The sequence below is a fragment of the Dendroctonus ponderosae genome, unplaced genomic scaffold, assembly GCF_020466585.1.
Source record: "Dendroctonus ponderosae isolate FM_Combo_2020 unplaced genomic scaffold, Dpon_F_20191213v2 Dpon_F_20191213_6, whole genome shotgun sequence".
NCBI classification, from domain to species: domain Eukaryota; kingdom Metazoa; phylum Arthropoda; class Insecta; order Coleoptera; family Curculionidae; genus Dendroctonus; species Dendroctonus ponderosae.
Window position 1 is genome coordinate 8,494,976 of NW_026018814.1, and position 22,112 is coordinate 8,517,087.

General features: G+C 33.8%; 1 protein-coding gene across 17 annotated transcripts in view; it reads left to right on the top strand.

Annotated features, from left to right (window-relative positions):
• The window catches only part of LOC109544980 (protein daughterless), a 48,442-nt gene that overhangs the window by 18,179 nt on the left and 8,151 nt on the right, over window positions 1–22,112 (top strand). For 4 of the 17 annotated variants that reach the window (XM_019915414.2, XM_019915417.2, XM_019915420.2 and 1 more), the window contains exons 4-8: window positions 16,397–16,708; window positions 19,566–19,739; window positions 20,434–20,505; window positions 20,677–20,884; window positions 21,756–21,897. In XM_019915414.2, the coding sequence (XP_019770973.2) occupies window positions 16,397–16,708; window positions 19,566–19,739; window positions 20,434–20,505; window positions 20,677–20,884; window positions 21,756–21,897 (908 nt within the window). Of the gene's footprint in view, window positions 1–2,443; window positions 3,220–7,106; window positions 7,364–16,396; window positions 16,709–19,565; window positions 19,740–20,433; window positions 20,506–20,676; window positions 20,885–21,755; window positions 21,898–22,112 lie in introns of those variants that run through there. The other 13 variants (XM_019915416.2, XM_019915421.2, XM_048667772.1 and 10 more) reach the window with 12 other exon arrangements.

Below are 22,112 nucleotides of genomic sequence, written 5' to 3' on the forward strand. Positions count from 1 at the left end.
GAATAAATTAAAATGCACCAAAGGTAAAATTTACAATGTTTCACATTTTTGTTAACATGTCGAAAATTGGTAAAAAGCTTTCCAAAGGCAGAACTAAGTAAATTTGTAAGTTTTACTGCAAACAGTATAATTACCAGTTGAGTACGAATAATTCTCGCGTTAGTTTCCAACGGCAAATAGTTTAATCTGTTGGTATTGGAAATGCCTGAAAAGTTGTTGAAAAGAAGTAACGCAATTTTCCAAGTTCCGAGTCCTAAATTTTGAGGAAAAATGTCCACACAATCGATTTTGTTAAGTATTTTGGATTCATATTGGTTGTTCATTGCCAATTGCATAAAAACTGTGTTTGATCCAGTTTGTTTACGGATTTTTATATGCGTTGTTTTGTTGTCTCAAAACCTGGCCAATAAGTTTTGGTGTTATATTAAGTTGTGATGACTGTTTGGAAGAAGGCTCGATAAAACCGGTGTTGAGTCTATTAGCTCTTATCAGCTGGATCCAATTGTAGTTGTTTTCTACTATAATATTCTAAATTGTAATATATCTGCTATTTTCGTGGTGCATGAAATTGCCAATACATTTACATTTCCATTCACATCCAGCTTACAATAGTAGTAAACAATTACGATTAACGCCTGATTTCAGAAATATATATTGTTTAGACTCGTGTTAGCCGTTGTCTTCATATTTCGTTTTAAAAATTACAAATGCAAAAAACATATAAAAAATTACGATATTTATTGCTATCATAGAATTAAAAACAATAAGATTAAAATCAGTGATTTTCTATATGACCTCCATTTAGCTCTACATTTCCTATAATCAATTTCAATTTTATCTAAAACATTTTGAATATATTGGTTATCATTCATATTAATATTGTTAACTACAGCCGCTGTTCTAAGGCGTAAATAATCAAAATTTGTAACTGGACTTTTATACGCAATATTTTTTAAATAACTCCTAGGAAATAATCAAGAGGCGTTAAGTCGGGGCTTTTATGGAGCCATGGGGGTCATGGGACAAAATTTTCATTTCAAAAAAGTGCTACCGGGCGAACCTTGTGAGATGGATAAGAAATTTAATTCTTCATCTTTATTAACAACATTTGTTTTTCTTCTCATTATTTGCCTTTCGCAAAATCGTTTTTCTAGATTCTTAAATGTGTCTCGAGATGGAATTTTCTATGTTTTGACAGAATATCGCATGGTTCATGGTAAGAATAACAGACATAGACAGACATATAATAAGACATATTTGCTTGTATATTGTAACGAGCACTTCGAATTTCAGTCGAGAATTTGACATTTGCTGCTATTTATCATTTTTAAAACTCAATATAAAGAAAACGGTCGAAAGAAATATAGGCAGGGGAAAAATCGATCTGTCTATAAATATATAGGGTGTTAAGAAAATCACTTTACGTCAAATTTTGACTTACCTAAGTCTTTCAATTTTAATTTTATTTCATATTTTAAAAATTTTTATAATAATGCACAACTTTAGTATTGACTGTACCTACATTGATTTACGATGTGAAACAGTTTTTCTAGCTGATCAGAATTCAATCAGTTTCAGGACAAAGTTAATATTGTGATATTAAAGAGACATGGAACACACATTACAGTTGTTTCACTAATAGTGCCGCCGTTATATTAACATCTGCACATGCGCAATTCATTTTTAGTATGGCTTGTCACTGATAAGTTCCATAATATATTATTGAAATATTTGAATATATACTGAGGTTGAACCTACCCCATGAACTATTCTGATCAGCAGCTTTATTTATTTGAATCATCCTGTATATTTATATGTATATGAAAAAATGACTACAAAATCGAAATAGATGTTTCTAACCGAAAAGGTCAGGTTCATGTGAAAGAAGATTTCCTTGTTCTCTTGTTCTTTTGTTGCTTTTAGAAGATGTTGACGACTTGTTTTCGAGTTAAGGTCAAGGTTTCGGTCACTTGTGGAAGAAATATCGCGTGAATAAGAGGATTTTGCGTCGAAAGTTCGCCGATTGTAATGCTTGGACAAGCCAAAAACAAAAACCATTACGGCTCAGATTCCTTGGGTGAACTGATAAGGAGGTTGAACAGTCCAAGTTGTATAATAATTTTGTTATGAATATCGTCGGTATCAAATCGTTCACGAATGCATGGCTGCATGCTGCTGCCAAGCAGTCTGCCCGGCCAATGACAATGACCGGCCTACTATACGCTTGACCAAACAAACAATATGCTACTGCTTTTATTATTAACCTTTGTTGTTCTTTAGTTGCCTCTCGTATATTTAGTCAGCAACAGTTTGCCAACTTGATTTTCTATGGATACGCAATGTGGAAAAGTGAATGAGACTCTGGCCGACAATCGGAATCGACGGTTGTTTTAGAAAAGAGGTGGGAGGGAGGAGAAACGAAACATTCATAGAGTTGGGTTATTATTACATATTCATAGAGCATAACGTAACTGAGCGCGGACTCCCCGTAATTCAGTCTTGTTACGTGCGTCGCTTTTACAACCACGATCTACTAGTATCGGGTTCGTGGAGGGTACCAAAGGGAAGTGTCCTTAAGGCCCCTTTATTCAAACGCAAACAATAGAAAATCGTTTCGCGTAACATAGTGGCTGGTTTCTGGTGATCACTTTTAACAAGTTTTTCCTCAAATAGTCATGGTGCTTCGTACGAAAAATCCTATGGGTATTGCAAAAAATCGACACTTTATCTTTGTTTGTCTTCTTAATTCATTCTAGTGTAATTATAATGCATAATTTTCAAAACCGAAAAGTTGCTCAATTTTTTTCAACTCACATTGTATATATAATTTCAAAGCTGGTCTTAGACTATACAGTTATTACAGTAATTTATGTTTTCCTCATTGATAAAGCTTTGGACGCGCTTTTGCCAAAACTAACGAACATCTGGTTCTACTCATAACCAGTTGTCGCTTAGTTGTTTTCGTTAAATGTGCATTGTTCACTTCCTTTTTCTCAAACATCGTGTAAAGTGTCGATTTTTTCACTTTTGTTTTTAATAGCGCACTTTGACTAGAATGAAAAATGGGAATCGTACTGCCGCCTTATGTTAAATGGTATGTTCGTTTAATCGTTATGTGGTGACATTTACTTAAGCAAAATGGACTTTCAAAGCCATCAGTCGTTTATCAACGGGCAATTGTCCTGGAAATTTAATCACTTTATTAATGCAGATAGCGGGGTAAGTGTTTTTCTCATAAGCAATACACATGGTTTCACATACGTAATTTGCCAGGTTTCGAGATCAATGTTTCAATTTTAATCCGACGATGCCAGCAATTCTTGCAAGGGTTGCATTTCTACCTGAAGTTTTGTCTGTGTCTGTGACTCTCATTTATCTCTCAATCGAAAAAGCTCTTCTTAACTAGGCTTTATAAATGTATATTAAACGACACTGTAGTTTTTTTTATAATTTTTTATCTTATTTTTTATTCAACTGGCTATTCAGAGAAAATGCCATATTGTTGTTTGTCTACTAAAAGTGTTAGTGTCTACTAAAAGAATTTTAACCATTTACAATGGCCCCATGCTGAGAAACGCTTAAAGATTTCAACTACTGAACGCAAGTAGTACTTTTAGATATATTTATCTGCGAATCAACGAATAACTATCTATAATAGCACATAATTATTGTTTTGTCGTCACAACTAAATGTCTAGCCGATAAAATTGCACATAGATAGCACAAGGTACCTTGGGTCGTAAAAAAGAGTTATGTATCCGATGAAGATGTCCTAGAAAGTCTATACTTTACTGGTTAATATTCATTTTACGTAAAGGTGCTGTTATTTTTATATAAGTATATGTTATACATACATCGAATATTTGTTGGTATAAGTTGATATTTTTTTCTTGAGTTCTTGTCCCAATTATTCGGGTTTTTGTCCGATTTATTGATCATTATCTCATTATTCTGTTTGCCACGTTCATTAAACTGATGATTAATAAATGCGACAAAGGAAAACAGCGAGATAAACATTTTTTTTCCAAATGAAACACTAAGATCTGATAATTTGCTTAAAATAAGGGCAGTTGTTCATTGGATTTTATTTTATGTTTATATTATTTATTATTCGAGTTATTATCTGTCAAAAACTGGAGTTCAAGTGACTAAAAGTGTGAACGTTTTCCTGCAATTTATTCGTCGTTTTACCAAATATATATCCATTTTTAAGCATTTTAAATAATCGAAAATGCTTTTTATATATTTTTTTTTAAATCAATGTTTGTAATGGGTTTTGTCTATTGAAGTTCTTACCTAAACATGTATAGTCTGTCCCAAGCAATTTGGCACTGACGTCATTATTTGAGACGCCATATTAAAATTTACTGATGCCCAAGATTTGTTCGAAAAATGTTCTTAAAAAAAAAATCATATTTTATGATTGCCAGCTTGAGCGTTTGTTCCCGCTGATTTAAAGATTTATATTTGTGGAATCAGATATTATTGTAATAGCACGGTTTTATAGAAGTTTTCAAAACTATCTTCATTTTTTATTGTTGATAAATTCGTCATCATAATTGCAGACATTTTAATTTTTCATTTATTTGTAATTCGCTTTTTATGAAAGCAGTCGACAACATGGCATTTGAATGATTTGAAGTTGCAAACGCGAAGTTCAATTTGCATAATGTAAACAATAAATTGGGAAAATAAATCACTTTCTTCAGTTTTATTATTAATTGGTCTTAATTTTTCAGTAGTTGACATTAAAGTGTGTTATTTTCGTTGTGGTAAACCTCCAGTTAAATTATGAAGAAAAAAATGAGGAAGTCGTACAAGATTCAAGCAATGGTGGTGAAACCATGAGCCAACTGCATCGTTGTTCACCCTCGCAAATTGCTTAGGCATTTTCGGTACCCGAACAACACTCAAACACAAAGGGAAAGTGTATGGGACAATTGAAATGATTGGAAAAATTCATAGAAACTCAACTCGCCAAGAAATAATATATAATTCCACGAATCGTATAAATTTGATGAGACATTCCTTAATAAAGTAATAAAAAAGACGGCTACTATTGCGTCACTGCCAAAAAGCCTGGGACAGACGAAATAGCTATTGAACCAAATATTAAAATATTGTAGGCCTGTTAACTTAAAGTAGCAATTTGTATTTTTTAAGGCAAAACTATTAAGAGGAAAGTCTCAATTGCATCAATTTAAAAAAATAATTTGTATTAATCCGTAATCGCCATAATTTGTATGATGAAAGTTGCACAATTTTGCCGAATTAATATTTAAAATACTTTTCTGTCCGGTCTTCATTTAGTGTTCTATAGTATAGTGCATAGATATACTTAAATTTCGCAAATTATACAGTGTTTGAATCAATTGACAATTTCTGAGTCTGAAAAAATCACCCATTGTTCAAACGATACATTTAGAGTTATCAATGGTTTTTACTCAATTTTTCTTGCTCAAACGAGAGAGTGAACCCATCAGGCATATTGTGGAGTTTACAGGGACAGTTCAGAGTCAACACTCTGTCAAGAACCCGTATACAGTACAACAAATTTCCAGAAGTGATTTTGTGAAAAAGTTGAGGACCAAATTCACGATAGTCGCTTAAGAACCAGCCTGACCAAAGCCTATATTGGGGCAGTCCGAAATATCATGGAGGAAGAGAATAAATCTCATGAATATTGCACAATACACTTAAGAAAGGAATGAAGAAAAAGCGGGTATATGCTAAGATACCATACATACCAGAAAGGTTATGACTATCGACCGAAAAAAAGAAAGAGGCAACAGGCAAAAATATCATTTGTCTACGACATCGCCAGGCCTCATTCAATAAACGCTACGAGCAAGAAAGTTAGACAATTTTGACTGGGTAACGTTGAATCATCCTCCCTACACTCAAGACTTGTCACCTCGACATTTTGGACCTCTGAAGGAAGTAATTTCGACGAAAAAGCGATAGAGAAGTTTCTGTTCCAGAAACTGCGTAAATGTTTGAAGTGTTTTTACGATAACGATATTAAAAAGCTCCCAAACTGTTGGAATAAGTGTTCCTAGGGTGCAAGGTTCTGTATTAAAATAGCATGTTTTTGTAAATATTGTGAAATAAAGCAACAATTTAAAAAACAAATCAGTTGTTTTTATTTGATGCATCCCCATAGAGTCAAAATAAATACTAGCAGTAGAACAAACAGTATATTTGCATATTCGAATTGAATTAAAACTCATCATGTATACTACTCATGTATTGACTAATCACAGTCGTAAATGCGAATTGCAAGCACAGAGTTATGGTTATTTCATAAGCAAGCGAGTCTTCGCCCAACTGAGGAGGTCGAATAGGTCCGAAACCGCTTGCTTCTGGCATAGCCACAAACTTGTGCTTTTGCCCCGCATCTTGGTGTTGTTCACATCAAGTCGAAACATAACACAGCGTTATATAATTAGCCATTTACATCAGGCCCAATTAATTTTTAAATGTTATTACGAAAAAATTGAATGGCTTTACGAAGCAGATAAAAAAATCATTAACAAAATGATCAAAGCCAAGTGGGCTGTTGTTTCTATTAACAGTGACTTTATGAGCTCTAAACGGGAACGTCCAGAATGCTGTGGATTCAATTGGCGCCAATTCGAGCACGTCGCTAGATTAAGCAACATCTTATTAGAGACATTTTAATCAAAACTGACTCATTAGATAGGAGTTCACAACGAGTTGTTATTAACCGTGCATTGGATATTCAAACACTCATTAGGAAGATTTTGTTTTGAAGAACAGCAAAGAGACCCAAGCGGGCTCACTATTAATAAGGGAAACTACGTTCAACTAAACTTCAAACGAATCAACTAAATCTCAATAGTACTTCTTGAGGCAAACTTAAAATGCGATTTAAAAATGTCTTAAATCTAATTCCTTGAGTACCCAGACACTTTACAATATACGACATTTAACATTGTTTTCAACTACATATGTGTGTATGTCTACATTCATGTTGTAGTTGTTGCAATTGTTTTCCACTAAATTGGAAATCGTTTTATCGCGTTCAGTCTCTCGAAAGGAAAAAAACCCTGCTTATCTGGACACTTGATTTGTCGCAGGATTGTCGGAATCGACATTACACCAATTAATTCGCTTTCAAAGTGCCACCGACTAAGGTGGATTTCAATTGTTTTCCCACATTTCACAAAGGACACCGATTTTGTTTTTTGACAGTTGAGTCACGCGTTTCCGTCGAAACAGTGTCGGTTTACCAATTATTATGAAAATTCATTTGTTCTACCATCATGGATTATCAGAGTGATTTGTTCATGGACGAGCAACTGCTGTGGAAGCTCAATCACCTCATTAAAGATGATTTTGAGGTGAGTCATCTGTCTATTTCAGTCTCCTACGTCAGTTATAATTTTTTTTATAAATTGCGTTTCTATAACAGATTTTCAAATGTAGGAAACACATTATAATGCTGATCAAAAGCGCATACTTAATAATCATAGGAACAGGCGCCCTGGATTTGGTGAAGCACAATATGTTTATCATAGGCGAGGTTCATTGCCAAAAAGTTCATCTGTTTTTTTATTTTATAATTTAAAAAAATCAAAGGAGTTACGATCCACAATTCAGTCCCAATACAAATTTCAAACATGTGCGAGAACTTTGAAGAGTCGCTTTGATAAAACAACCTTGTCTTCAACACTGGTAACATTTCAGGCAGGCGAAAGTGGGGAATATTTTTAAACAGCTCCAAATTACCGCTTTCAGTGAAATATCTAGTAGGACTTTGTCTCTGACAAGACACGTCTCTGCTTTGAATTTTTCTATTATTAATCGCAATTAATTATTTTTAATACCGCAATATTGATATCGGCTAGAAGTCCATAACGTTGCCTGCATTCCATAAAATGTTCGTAATTATTAAAAGCTAGAGCACGGTTGATTGGACTACATTCTACGATTGAATATTCCATAGATTGGTTTTGCAATGGGAGGAAGCCAATTTTATTAGATATTTATAGAATTTATATCGATACATTAACGTATTGGTTTATTAGAAAAGGCAATAAAGAAGCCATTTATCGCAACGGCCGAGATAATAATAAATTGTCTTTCACCCAACCGTGAGCAGCTTAATTATTACAGACCTGAACTTTATGTAATTAACTTCTGCTGCTGCTGTAAAGTATATTTGGCTTACTTACTTACCGTCCCCTGATCTTATCCAATTGCATGCCTTATTATGCTGAGAATTATTATCAAAGGGAAATGTTACTGAATTTAATTAATTTTGACTAGAAACTGAATAATTTTATTCTGTTTCTTAGTTTTTTAATGAAATAAACGTTCCGAACTGGATTGATGACAATGTGAAACAAAAAAATTAAATTAACACAGGAATGAAAAGTAGCATCGTATTAAGCGAACTTATTGAATAAGTTTATAATATAATAATAAGTTTGTCGTTTTGTAAGAAACACCGTTAAACAATCGAACAAAATATCGTGCGAGCTTAAGTGAAATCCACAATATTGAAATTTTAGTGATGATTGGCTTCAGAACTAGGACAAGAATATCATTATACTGAAAATACCATAACGAATATTGAAAAATAGTTTCGGGAAAATGATCATCGACGGAGAGTGCATAATATCGAACTTGAAGAACTCTTAAATACCAAAAATTTTGTTCTGATGAAATAACAATCCTTTAGGAACCCACCGAAGTTGATCCGGATCGAAAACTTCTCTGTTTTGCAAAAAAATCATGAATCTGCTAGACATAAATAATGTTCTGATTTTTGACGATTAAATGTTTATATTAAATGGTGAAGTAAATCGTGAAAATTGCTCTTATTAGGCAGACAAACAGAATGAAGCCGATGTCGCGAAAAGAAACGTATTGTTTGCATCCCATTTTGCAGCTTATGTTCTTAAGTCTGGATGGTTTTTCGGCTTTATCACCTATGGACTATTTTTATGGGATACTTGAAAAACAAAGTTTTTAAGATCAAACCTGGAAATTTTAAGGAGTTAAAAGACGGCATACGAAATTTTCTCCGAAGTAATCAGAAATGCTCAGGACAAGCTTTAGTTCCGTGTTTGACGTTCGGGCATTTTGAGCATTTATCGAAGAAATATTGTTGAGTTGTCCAATTTAAACGAAATTACAATCACTTTCTTCATGTGCCCACACTGAACTGATTGGTTATCGAACTACAAATAAACCATGTCTTCTCATTTCTTAATTGAAATTCACTTCAAAATTAACGTTGTTCTTGGGGCACGTTTTTTTTTTTTCATTTTCTCCTACAACTTTTCTAAATAGCAACGTAACCGTTCATTGATTAGGGCAAGTGAGTAGTTTTTACCAGCACTTGAACTCAACTGGCCCATTTAAAAATGCCCAGCGCACAAACAGCTTTTAAAATTAAATGAACCATTGAAGAAAATCGTAGTAGGAAGTTAAGCACTTGAGTAACTTAATCATCCACTTTTCTTATAAGACACTTCGTATTATGGTTTCTTTTAAAACACTTCAGTCCTTGTTTTTATCTACGAGGGCATCGGTCTTACGAATGCAATCATCACATGAAAAAGCTCCAAAGTAAAGCGGGATAAAAATTGATTTAAATGCTTTATTAATCTATTAATGAGACTTTTACATAATAAAAATTAAGGAAAATCTTTAGTTAATGTGCAGCAACTGCACAATTGGTTAAATAAAATACTTTCCAGTCTGTTAAATGAAATTACATCGATCTACTAGTCTATATTAAGCTTGTTTAGCTCGTCAGATAATAGCGAACTTACTATTTGCATATGACGTATAATTTGCGATAACCCTTCGTCGAATCTTTCAAGTATGTATTATTGGCAAAAAATATCGATAACATTATTCTACCACTTATAGTATAATTTATTAATCGTCTCGATTTGTAAGCATTAAGGCAAATCATCGCTCTTAATTGGTGCGATTTAATCAGGTTAAATTATACATTTGTATTGAATAGAAAAATTTCGATTTCTTTAGATAATCTGTCTTATTTCGTGTTTGCTTTATTGGCTACGTTAAAACACTGTTTCGACCACTTTATGTAGATGAGTTCATCGATAAAAAGTCAATTGATTTTTCGAAGTTTCACCATTCAATCAAGTAAATGGCAATTTAACAACTATTACTCGTTATTCTCACGGTAATGACCGATGAAGTATGTTTCATGACTTGCGGAATATTATCCAAATACAGACGAAATAAAAATTGCAATTCTTTTGTCACTGTGGTCCAATATCTTCCAGAATTTTCACTGTGAATTTTTTCTATTATTCATCTAAAAAACTACTGTAAGTAAAGTAAAGTAAAAATAATATTTAAGACAGTCTGGGTGTGATTTTTTCCCAACCCTACTCTGTATAGGTATGTCGTTGCTTTCTTCTTACATAAAAAGCATATTTGGCCTGTTGATAATCATCACGTTATTTATGTTAAGCGTTGAAAGAAAGTATCTCCAAACTCAAAAATCTCACCAGAATTTCAATAGTTTGTCTATAGTGCAAAAAAACCAAATTTTCCTCTGTCCAAGTCTTCTGAGTGGTTGTGTTCATTCGGAACTGGTAAGTTTTTCGGGTTTTTCGTCGGAGGCCGTTGTCGCAAAGGGGATATTTTTCACGATGGCGTAAAAACCTGAGAAACTCATCAGTTTTGATATGAGCACTCATGTGTGAGTTTCACTTTATTTTATTTTGTTCAACTACTTTGATTATCAAATGACTTTGATGTTGCAAAGGAATATCAACTTATTGTTTCTTCACAGAAAACCGATTCTATTGTAAGGCATTTAGTTTAAACTCTAATATGTAAGGAAGTAAAAAAGCAGGCACCATTGAAACTGCATTTAAATGAATTTTCCGGGAAAGATTTATAGGAGGCAGAGGGTTTTGGCGTCGCGACGGTCAGCATTTTTCGACCGCAATATTGTCGATGTCCGTTTTATGTCTCCATTTCTGTTCGATCATATTTATGGAGCTGCTTTGGACACATTTTTATATTTCATTTCATCAGTGGCGGAACAAGAATTTTCTTCATATTGTTTAAAACCAGTCCAGTATTTTTTTAAACTCTACCACAAAAACACTCCCGAGAACTTTTTAATGTCATGAATACATTTTTTTATTTCCTATATTTCTGGGGCACATAAATATTTGCCTTGTCAGAAAATATGTTTCTCTGAGATTTCTTTAATGTTTTCGTTTGCTATCAATTTAATATTTTCTTCTTTAACGCAACAAAACACTGGAAATCTTTGAAGCATTTATTCAATTGATTAAACAGTTGTTTACCCACTATGTACAAGAATAAAGTGCACACTTTCTCTCTTCTTGGTGAACTTATATTCAATTTCATCACAATTAATGGAGATCTTCATCTTTACGATGCTTATTATAGTTCGTCCATAAATAATTTATGTTTTATTATACTTTAATGTTGAAATTGAACACAAACACATAAAAATTGTCTATGGGATCGGTCTAAATTTAGAATGATATTCCTTGAATACGTGATGCAGCAGTCTTGGTGGGAGAGCGTTCGAAGAACTCGAAGTATAATAATAAATCAGCGTTATTACAATATTCATAGTTAAAAAAGTGCTTCAATTGACTTTCATACCATCTCAAGCTCAATCATCTGCTTGAAAGTGAGCTATGTAAATCTCTGAAATCTACCAGCTTTTTGATTGTGATTACTCGCGAAAGGATTTCAAAGCCAACAAACTTATTAGTTAATGATTAACTTTCACAAATATTTGTGTAAAGAGCTAAAGGCAGAATGGTTCATATATTGTATACTATACAAACGGCGGCGTTCTGTTGACTCAAACTATCAGGTTTGAGAGTTTTAAATGATTATGAAAAATCTGCTTTTAAACGTGTATATCAATTGCTAAGTTTTTCCAAATTTGTTGGAATAATCATCAGGTATCACACAGAGAATGGAAATTAGTTAAAATTTTTGAATTGCCGATTAGTAAATGTTGCAAAAGTTAAATGTTAAACGTTCTCCTATATGTAGAAGTCTGGTATTAATTGCGCTTTCTGTCTACTGAATAATGTGTTCAGTTGGAAGGATACAATTGATACTTGCAGCAGTATGATCATATATTTGATTTACTAGATATAATTGAAATTTTATCGTTTTTAGAGCAAGTCGATTAATCCATTTAAGACAACGTCGCAACAAACATCAAGCCGAACATTCTTCTCATAGTCCAGTAGAAGTCGATTAATCAAAATGAGCAGTAAACCGAATTAAGATCGCCTATTATATTCGAGAAAACTTTTAACCCAATTTTACGTCTACCAGATGAAAACTATACAGACTTTCATAATAAATAATCAAAATCGAAAGAAAGCAACCTCGGAATTGATTTATTGTTATAATGCAAATTGCTTCAACAACGATCATTCCATGCGTGTATGTATTAGTTAACGGTACCTCGTTACGCCCAAAAAAGGAGATGAAATTGTACAAACCGATGCTTGATATTCAAATAAACGTTCTTGACGTGGTGTAATCAAGTGAACTTCATATACACGATGCTGACTCATGAGAAACGAACTCTATCCAAACAATTAAAATGTCAAGGAACGCTCCACAGGTTTAATTTAGTTTCAAATCCCATTACAATATCATTTGGTCATAGTCTAGCCAAAATTCAATATTTTCTTTTTGCGGAACGCCACTGTTGTATCTTACCATCAGATCAATAGAGCCTTTTAGGAGAGTGTTCAAATCTGTGATGGTTCGTTGTGAGGCCTCATATAACGATGGTTTCTTCTATTTTATCATTTTCTTCTAACAAACTTTAACCTGGCCCTTTAATTATGTACGAGATCGGTTTCAACCTGGTCATCAGACGGACTAAGAACAGAAAAAACTGTTTTATTAACAGTGGAAGAAAATTATTTTTTAGGCGCTTGATCAGCAGGAGGATATGTCGAATCTTCGGTGTTAAAATTCCTAAAGCAGGAAAAATGGCATGGCAGAATAATATTGACCATGTGAAGCAACTTTCTGGTTAATAGAAAGAGTAATAAATAGCAGCAATTGCTAGACTGTGTCCAAATCCGGATTATCTTCTAAATTAAATCTGTTCGAAACTATTCAAATATTGTATTCCCAAACAACTGGATTCGTAGGAGAGATTTCTTTTCGTGGAGCTACCCAAAAATCTAAAGTTTAAGTCAACCGACTAAATAATATGAAGAAAAAGACATGAAGATTAGAGTAGCACCAGAAATCAGACAAATCTTTCGTAAAGTGTCGAGAATAGCTTTTTTCCAATTTTTTTCTCGGTTTGCTCATTGTCGGCATGGCAATAATGCCCTGTTTGCATAGTTAGTTTAATTATTTTGTATTTTTGTAACATTTTACATTTCGGGGAACTTTTCTTAAAGTTCTCACCCGTTGTTTATGGCTAGTCTTTTTAAATTGTTGTCACTTTATCTGATGATGGTTAAAAACCAGAACGTCGTAGTAAAGCAATCGATGTGAAATATGCGCTTTAATTGACTGAAAACACAGGAATTACGAACAACTAAATAATAAATCTCCAATAGCGAAGTGATCACATGCTAAGACGCGTTTCTGCCAAGATCATGAAAATATAACCACAAAAGAAGCCACAGCAGATATGATTCTTTAATCCATAATATCGTCTTCAGTGAATAGGAGAGCTTAGAAGATTTTTTTTTAATTATAAAGATAACCAACAAAATTAGCACAGTCGGGAGCACATGGAAAGTGGCCGTTTAGTTTTCGTAAAAATGATTGTTAATACACAATTTTCATCAATTATAAAGATAGATGTAAAGAGGAGACAATTTTCAGTTTTGGTTTAACCATTAGTTTTAATCTTCCTTCAAAGATATGCCACTGAAGCGAGAGTCAAATGCAAAATTAAGTTCCGACATACTGATAAAACTCAATTAGCGCTTGTCGAACGAACAAAATATTTTTAAAATTAAAATATTTAAAATTTTGACAATTTTTTTTTGTTTTCTTTCATCCGTATAGACTTTATTTATGTGTTCCATATTTTACACTAGGTATAACTTCTCTTAAATGTTCTCCTTTATTTTCCTCCTCAACATTTCTTGTAGTTGGCAAATTTCAGTTGCTTCTTAGTACTTATATTTTTTTTTTCGCTTTTCATGTCAGGTCCATCTTTGTTTCTCACGCAACTGATTTTCCGTGCCGTAGTGTTTTTTTTTTGTCCGAGTAAATTTGCGCTATTCATTGAAAGTGTAGTTAACGTATTTCCACGTATAAATCATAGTGATTTCATTAATCTATTTAAATGGTCAATTTACAACGTCGTAGTCTGATTTACTGTGAAATCAATCAACGTCAATAGTACCTAACGTTCGTTTTTCTTGCACTAGAATATTCTCTTATGGGCATTTCAAGGACGCTAAAATATGATTTGTTTTTTCGAGAAACGTCCCACACCAGAACTTGTTCATGCCTTTTAATTATAATCTTTGATTGCGCCAATCGGTACACAGATAATGGATTCTTTGAGTTGTGCCATTAAGCTAAACACTGCAATTTATTAAATGACCGAATTGGCAACTAAACGTTCTAAAATTATAGCATTTCTAATTTTAGTTTGTCGTTCCATTATTTTTCCTAGTTCGATGAATCTCATTAGCTGCTTATTTCTTTAATATTCTACAAATCAACTAAAAATATACATTGTAATTGTATTTGAGTTCTATGACTACTCTTATTATGTTGTGCCAAACTGTTACAAGCATTTATGTTCAATTTACTATGTTTTCGCAAAATTGTAAACAAATCGGCAACGATGTCCACTTTAAATTTGTAGGTCCTATTCGTTTCACTTGTAAAAATTGCTGTTTGAAATGTTTTATCTGCTTTTCCTCTATTTGTCATTCGACATTAAGCAGTTTTAAATATTTCAATTTACTAGAGCTTTGTTGTATATTTGTGTCTTCACAACTTCTGTGTATTATTGATGTAATAGGTAGTAGTTTTCAATTGTTTAATTTTATTTCATTAATATATTTGTCAGAAGTTCATTTTACAGGTATTTCTTCCGTTTTGTAAATTTTAATTGTTTTTACAATTTTTATATTTAATGAAATTTACTTAATCCAGATCTAATTGACGTGTGATCGTTCCACAAAGCCTACGGGAACTATAATAATGTTTAAGTAGCTGCATGAAACATGATTCAAATTTTTATGAGCTATTAGACGCACTATGCTACAAGGCAACTTATAATTAAACTCGAACTTAAATAAAAGACATTTTACGAGCATTTACGTCTGCCGGTAAGTTAGACGGGGGTCGTGTGGGATAATCTATGTTTAAGGTTTATTACCCTTTGTTAAAGATTTTTATGTGCCTCTTTCCATACAGGAGATTAGTTTGTACGTGAAGCTCGTATTATTTGCAAAGGTGCAATTCTTTCATGTTGAAAAACGGGTCATAATCTCCCGTGCTTTCCGACTAAAAATGAACCGAACGACTCATTCTTAGTCGGAAAGCACGGGAGATCACTTCGCCCACTGCCTCATCGCCTTTGAAAATGTCCACCGCAGTTGTGGACGAAACGTCAGGAAGAAATTCCGATAGACCACGGCTTCAAAGCCCGGAAAACATTCCTAAATGCGTTTAAATCACTCATTTCTCGAAAGACTAAATGGCTCATTACAGTAAAAACGCTTAAAACTGTTGTTTTCAGAGTTATACTTACTGAGCAACCTAAGTGGTCTAGCAGATTATCTCTGACATCTTCAGATCAAGAGAAAAAAACTTGCTGGAAATAATCGAACCGACCGATGCACTCTTTGCACCTTCGAGATGAAAGAAATTTTCTTAAATTTTAAATACCAAAAAAAAAGTGAACCAATTTAAAAAGTTTATTTCAAAACTGCAATGGAATGTTCAGATTTTGCACAGGAAAATTGATTATTCAGTTCGGATTCGAGCAGTACACAATAATAACTTCGTGGTAAAACACACGGTGTTCCACAGAAGCCAAAACGAATGTGCATCACGTATTGGCAATAAATACATGGATGTATTAGGTGTTCGTGGAGCGAACGAGAAAATACATAATTTATTCTTAGTAAGGTAAAGAAATTATGGATGTTTTTCTTTTGGGCTCTATACTTCGTGTTTTATGTCGTTTGGAAGATTTATGGATTGTACTTGGCTCTCTTTGCCGGGATTTAAAATGCCAGTGTTTTTTTTTGTATTCGGAGCAAATGCGCTGGATTTGTTTTACTCATACAACTGGGATTTATATTAACTTGCCAATGGAATGCGTGGTACAATTTAAAACCGAGAATAATTTGATTTTTTCTTTGTTTCAGTATGGCTCAGATGAATTTACAGACTCGCCCAGGTACACATCGCCAGGAACCACTTCCGGGTACTACCTGGCGGATGGGTCGACAAATGCGGTCGGAGGGGGCGAATGGCCGCCCGCCTACACGAGTTCATATCAAAACTATGAAACCTACGGGTTAATTCCCGAGCCAGACACGGGGGCCCAACAGGGGTTGCCGCCCATGTCGTCGCTCAGGCCCAACGGGGCTCCAGCAACCACAATTGCCGGCCCTGGAAATGCCTTTGCGAGTCCTAACGGGCACCCTGATGCAGTTGTAGGCAAAGCATTAGGATCGGTAAGTGTTAAAGTTCTCCTTTGACTTACCTAGTTTTTGATTTTCCACTGGCTAAAATGCTGAGGTGAAACACCAATTGGGGGGAAATTGACCAAAAAAAGGGGTGTAGAGAGGCTCACGTGCATTCTTTCACAGAACGATACATACAGTGAGTCCCCAGAGCTAATGTCTAAATTCATTTAACATTCAACGGGCTGCTTTTTGGAAAACATCCATATTCTCTACCTAAACTGAACAGAACTGGGGGAATTTACGGGATAAAAAAATAATAACACGATACAAGGAAAGTTTATTGTGCGCCTTGCATATTGTCAAGCTGTAAATTGCACACATTTTGAACATTTAATTGTATTGTTGTTCCGTTTCTTCAAAAAAATGTTTGATACTGTGATGCTGTAGGTATAAAGAATATGATAATGACAAACCGTTTGCACTTATACCTTTTAGTATACTATTTAGAGGGTACTATTTATCACGAGATAGACAATGTCCTACAAATACAATTAGAAACAATTAAGGTATTAACTATGTAACAAGAGTATAATTTTTACACTCAGTAAGTTTGTTATAACGTGTTTTAGCCCCCTCAGATGTGTATAACTGTGCCAGAAAATTTTCTGTCAACAAAGAATTCTCCTTCCATAGAGTCTCTGTTCCAAAGTTTTTATTTGAGTGCGAAAGTATTTAGGCTCTTCTGCTTCACACTGTCCTTTATTGCTTTTCGCTCTTTTCCGTTTCTATTGCCAGCGTTCTTCCTTTTTTAAAACAAATTTTAGAAAATAATTGTTGAAAATGCTTTGTCCTTAAAAATCCCTTAAATTTTATGCCATCAAATGCGTCATTTTTTTTGAATATATGCGACGATTTTTAATGCATTGCATTTTTGACTGTAAATTTATTGCCGTTTCTTCCCAAATACTTTTTTCTTATTGCAGTTATATACGCAGACGTCTTTTACTTTTTTCGTGCGTTTACATTATTTGGCTGTTGTAAACTCTTTTCTTCCTCATAGAAATCACTTCGGTAATTTTCTTCTTAACTGTAATCACGTTTTCAAGTTTCAATTCAGTGTTTAAAGCAACATTTTCGCATTCGTTTGATAAATTATCAATTGCAAAATATAGTTCAATATCATCTGACCGTCGATCATGGTCAGAATTTACATTTTCTGACAGTTCTTGGGTATTGGAATTATTGGTTTTACTTTACATAAGAATTTCTCATTACTTTTTGTAAACATCTTGAATTGCCCATATATACATGTATTTTCTTAGGACAAAAGTGAGAAATGGAAGCTCCGCGAAGATAAACCTGCTGTAAACCGAAATAACTGCAAAGTTAAGTTTGCAGTTTTTAAGCAGTTTCGATCTGTAACATGGTATCAAACATCCTGTATATGATTATCGACAAGCTTCTTGGACCGAAAACTATCTATTGAACTTAAAAACGCGCAAGTGCATATTCAAATTGTGGTCGAAACAATCATAAGGCCTTTCACTTTTCATATAAAACAACTCAAATGCCCTAAATTTCTTAAATTATACACTATTTTTATCGGAAGGAAGTGACAAATACAACAAGCGCAAAGATGCACACGCCAGAGCGCGGTAAAGCAAAATAACTGCAAAAATTGGCCAGTTTTGAGCGGTTTTTAATAATGTCCGGTCACTAGTTTTAAGCAAAAATTGTCGTTTACACTTTTTCTGACTTCTCAACGGCTCATTAAATATAGGAGTGAGTAGCTAAAGAGTGAATGACATTAAGCAAGAGGATTAATTTAGCATGCCTTTAATATGTTGTACTTATAAAACAAGCAGATAAATTTAAAAAAATGCAAGAAGCAATTTTTTTTTCCTAATTAAAAATGTCTTGATGAATGCATAATTGGCATAATGTCAACATGTAAAGTTAATAATAAGATCTTCTCTAGTGAATAATAAGTCATCTAGCATATTAATAAAAATTACACATAAAATAAGTAGTATCAAAATAGTTTTCTCTCCCGCGTTTACAATTTTCTCAATACTCTTGGGGTTCTAATTGGCGACCTTCAAGATAATATTTAAAATATCGTGTGTGTACTTTGGTTTAACATATTTTCTCAATTTTTTCTAGTCTTTTGGGCTATTTTTTTATATCTTGATAACATGGCCACAGATAATTTTTTTCACACTTTCCTTTTGTTGACAATTGGGAAGACATAATAAATAATTGTTATTTGAACATGAACACGGAAATGCAAAAAAAAAATATTATGTCTTTGTGAGATTTCTTCGTGGTCAACTTGATTTGCAAACACCACAATGACGAAATTACCTTTCACAATCCTGTCAATGTATTGACCAATGCACTTGATCTTATTTATTAAATCAGAATTGTGCCTTGTCAACTAAATAAATATTAATTATATAGTAGTGTTAAGCCCACTCGGATATAAGTAAATATTTTTCCGGAATTATTACAATGACATTATTGATATGTAAATATTTTCCAGTTTGTTATGTTAGTGGGCCTCCTACACGATGTGACGTTTTTTTCACTTATCATACCTTTACCTACGCGAATTTCTTGATGCATGACACACTTTCCGAAGCGTTGTTTATAAACAGGTTTAATTCTAAAAAGAGAGTTTTATTATTTACCTTATTAAGTGTTTCGTAATGATACTGCTGCATGGATATGGTAGCAATTTTCTTGTCCTTAAACGCTTAAAGTACCTGGATGTTTTTACATTGTCTATTTTATTAGTTGGCTTCATTGGCTACTTAAGTATCGTTTACTCAATACATTTTAATAGGGTTCTGCAGTAATCTAGCAAAGGTTAACGTTATTAAATTGCTCAATTTTCATATTTAAGATATATCCAGCGGCGGAACAAGCGAGTGCTAGCAGTTATAGTTCAGCCCCCTCCACCCCTGTCAGTTCTCCACCGCCACTGGCACCCACAGGCTGGCTGACCAATCATAACACCCCACACTCCCCCCATTATACGCAGGCTGTTACGTCAAATGCCCCACAAAATTTACATATGGTAAGACTGTACTAAATATGTATATAGTTTTTATTAAACATTCATTTTACGTACAGTGTCTTCATAGAATGTGCATTTGCCCAATCAAGCATTTAACTGTTTGTTAATTATATGCATTTATGAAGATTCTGTCTCATTCCTAGTAGACCTGGGTAGCATTGTGTTGAGTTGTTGCCGCTCTCTGAGTTTATGAGTTGTAACTCATCGGTTAATGGTTAAAACTCATTTGTTAAAGCTGTACCAGACCAGATACTGAAAAATCTTGTAGTAAAATGTAATGTTTTCCCAGCACCGTAACTGAGTGCCGGTGCGTTGGGTTGGCGTACCAACAAACAACAAACTCCTATAAATTCGCCGAGTTACCCAGGCCTAGATAATAGGCATACATTAATTACTTTTGATATTTTCATACAAACACTTGCGTGCTGAGAAATCGACCCATCTTGAATGCTACACAAAACGAACAAAACACAAATGTAAAATTTGGTTGCATAATGCTGTTTTTCTAATAAATATGAATTTGAATTTTTAAAAAATCAACGTGGGTTTATCTCTGTACACATGGGTGTTTTTTGCTGTGCACAATTTAAAACTGAGCTTATGTTATGGCACTTGTAGTATTTTTGCATTTTTTACTTTTCTACTTTTATGTGTTTTTTGTTTGTGTTGCATGTTTTTTTTTCTTTTCGTAAAGCCGTCGGCCCCCGAAGCACAGCGCTTAGACGACGCTATTGGGTTCCTTCGAGATCATGTCGAAGCTACGCAGGTACTATTTTGCTTTTGTTTATTTTAGCTCATTTCAGTCACCGATAGTTTATACTTACTTTTTCTGCATGAATTTACTAGCAATTTTTTTCTTGAGTTGAGAGAGCAACATTATTTTTTGAAAAACTTATAAATGAAGATATAGCGTAACATTTCCTGATTGTATTGCCAGGCTTTTTTCCAGGGTGCTCGAATGGAAGAAAGACTGGACGATGCCATAAACGTACTGCGCAATCATGCAGAATCACAGATAGGTTTAGGATCGCTGCCAAATAGTTTAACCCCTCATCAAATTACTCAACTCGGGTATTCAGCGCCGCCATCTGGCGATCCTCACCTACCCGATGCTGTTAAAGTAGAACGACCAACATACAATACAAGTAAGCACCATATTCACTCAATTACAAGGAAATGTTCGATAAAACAACGAATCCAGAGTGAGTACCAGAAGAGTACCTTTCTACTCTAAAATACCCCGTAGTTTTGATTCTAAAAGTCCCAAAGCGTAAAAGTTAACAACAAAACCAATGTCGAAGAACTAGTTTTGGGTGCAGCGTGTACACAGTTTTCCTGTTACTTTTATGCTTTGAGGAAGTTTTAGTCGACGGCGTAAATTTCGTTCCCTTCAAGGAAAAGGGGTAACAACTGAAATTTTGCGTTTTTTGACAACTAATACGACTACCAACAAATTTTAAATATTCCTCTATTGGAAAAACCCTTGCTTTGTGAAACAAAAGATTTTCTTCTAGTTTCAATTAATATAATACGAGAAAAATACGCGGGCAATCGGCAAAGATCTAAAAGAAAAGTTGAATCGATTAATTAACACAGGTTTTCGTGTATTTGTATCTTGTATGTATTTTACTCTGTTGCTTACTGCAATGGTATTCTGCTTGCGATTGTTATTTAAAAACGCATCTTAGAGAACATTTAATATATTTTATATTTCTGATCATTTTGATTATTGCATAAATAGCAACTGAAAACTTGAAGTATCACAATATTTGTTTTATGGCATTTTTTCCTTTTTCGGGGTAGTTTAATACTTTATCGCAAAATTGTTGTCTTTTTGATTCTCCGCAAAACCATTCATTTGTATGCTTTTTAAAAATGCCTGCAGTCAGCTGAGTTTTAAACATATTTTATTGGATAAATTATTGTTCTTTAAATAGAAAGAAACGAGCTTCAGCTCTCAACTAATTAGTAGTTGAATTGAATTCTGCAAATAGATGGAGGTCTTTTTCTTTGCAGAAAAACGTAAAGAACCACCAGATAATGACACAAAACCGTCCAGTTCGGTAGATGTGTCCAGCATAGCCCCCAATTCAACCAGTGGAATCGGCAAATCTGCAAAGAGATCGAGGAGATGGTACGTAGAGACTGATATCGCTGTGTTAGTAATTCCATTATCTAATATTTTTAAAATTAAGAAAGCATTTGGGTTAGTTTGGGAGGATTATTAGAAGCCAGTTTACCAATTGTCTGTTTCCAAATTAGTCCAAATGATGGGGTTTAATTAAGGCGTCAGTTTATTTCACGAGTTTATTGAGTTCAGTTGCCCTAAGCTAAGAGTTCAAAAATACGTAAATCAACACAAGAACAATATAA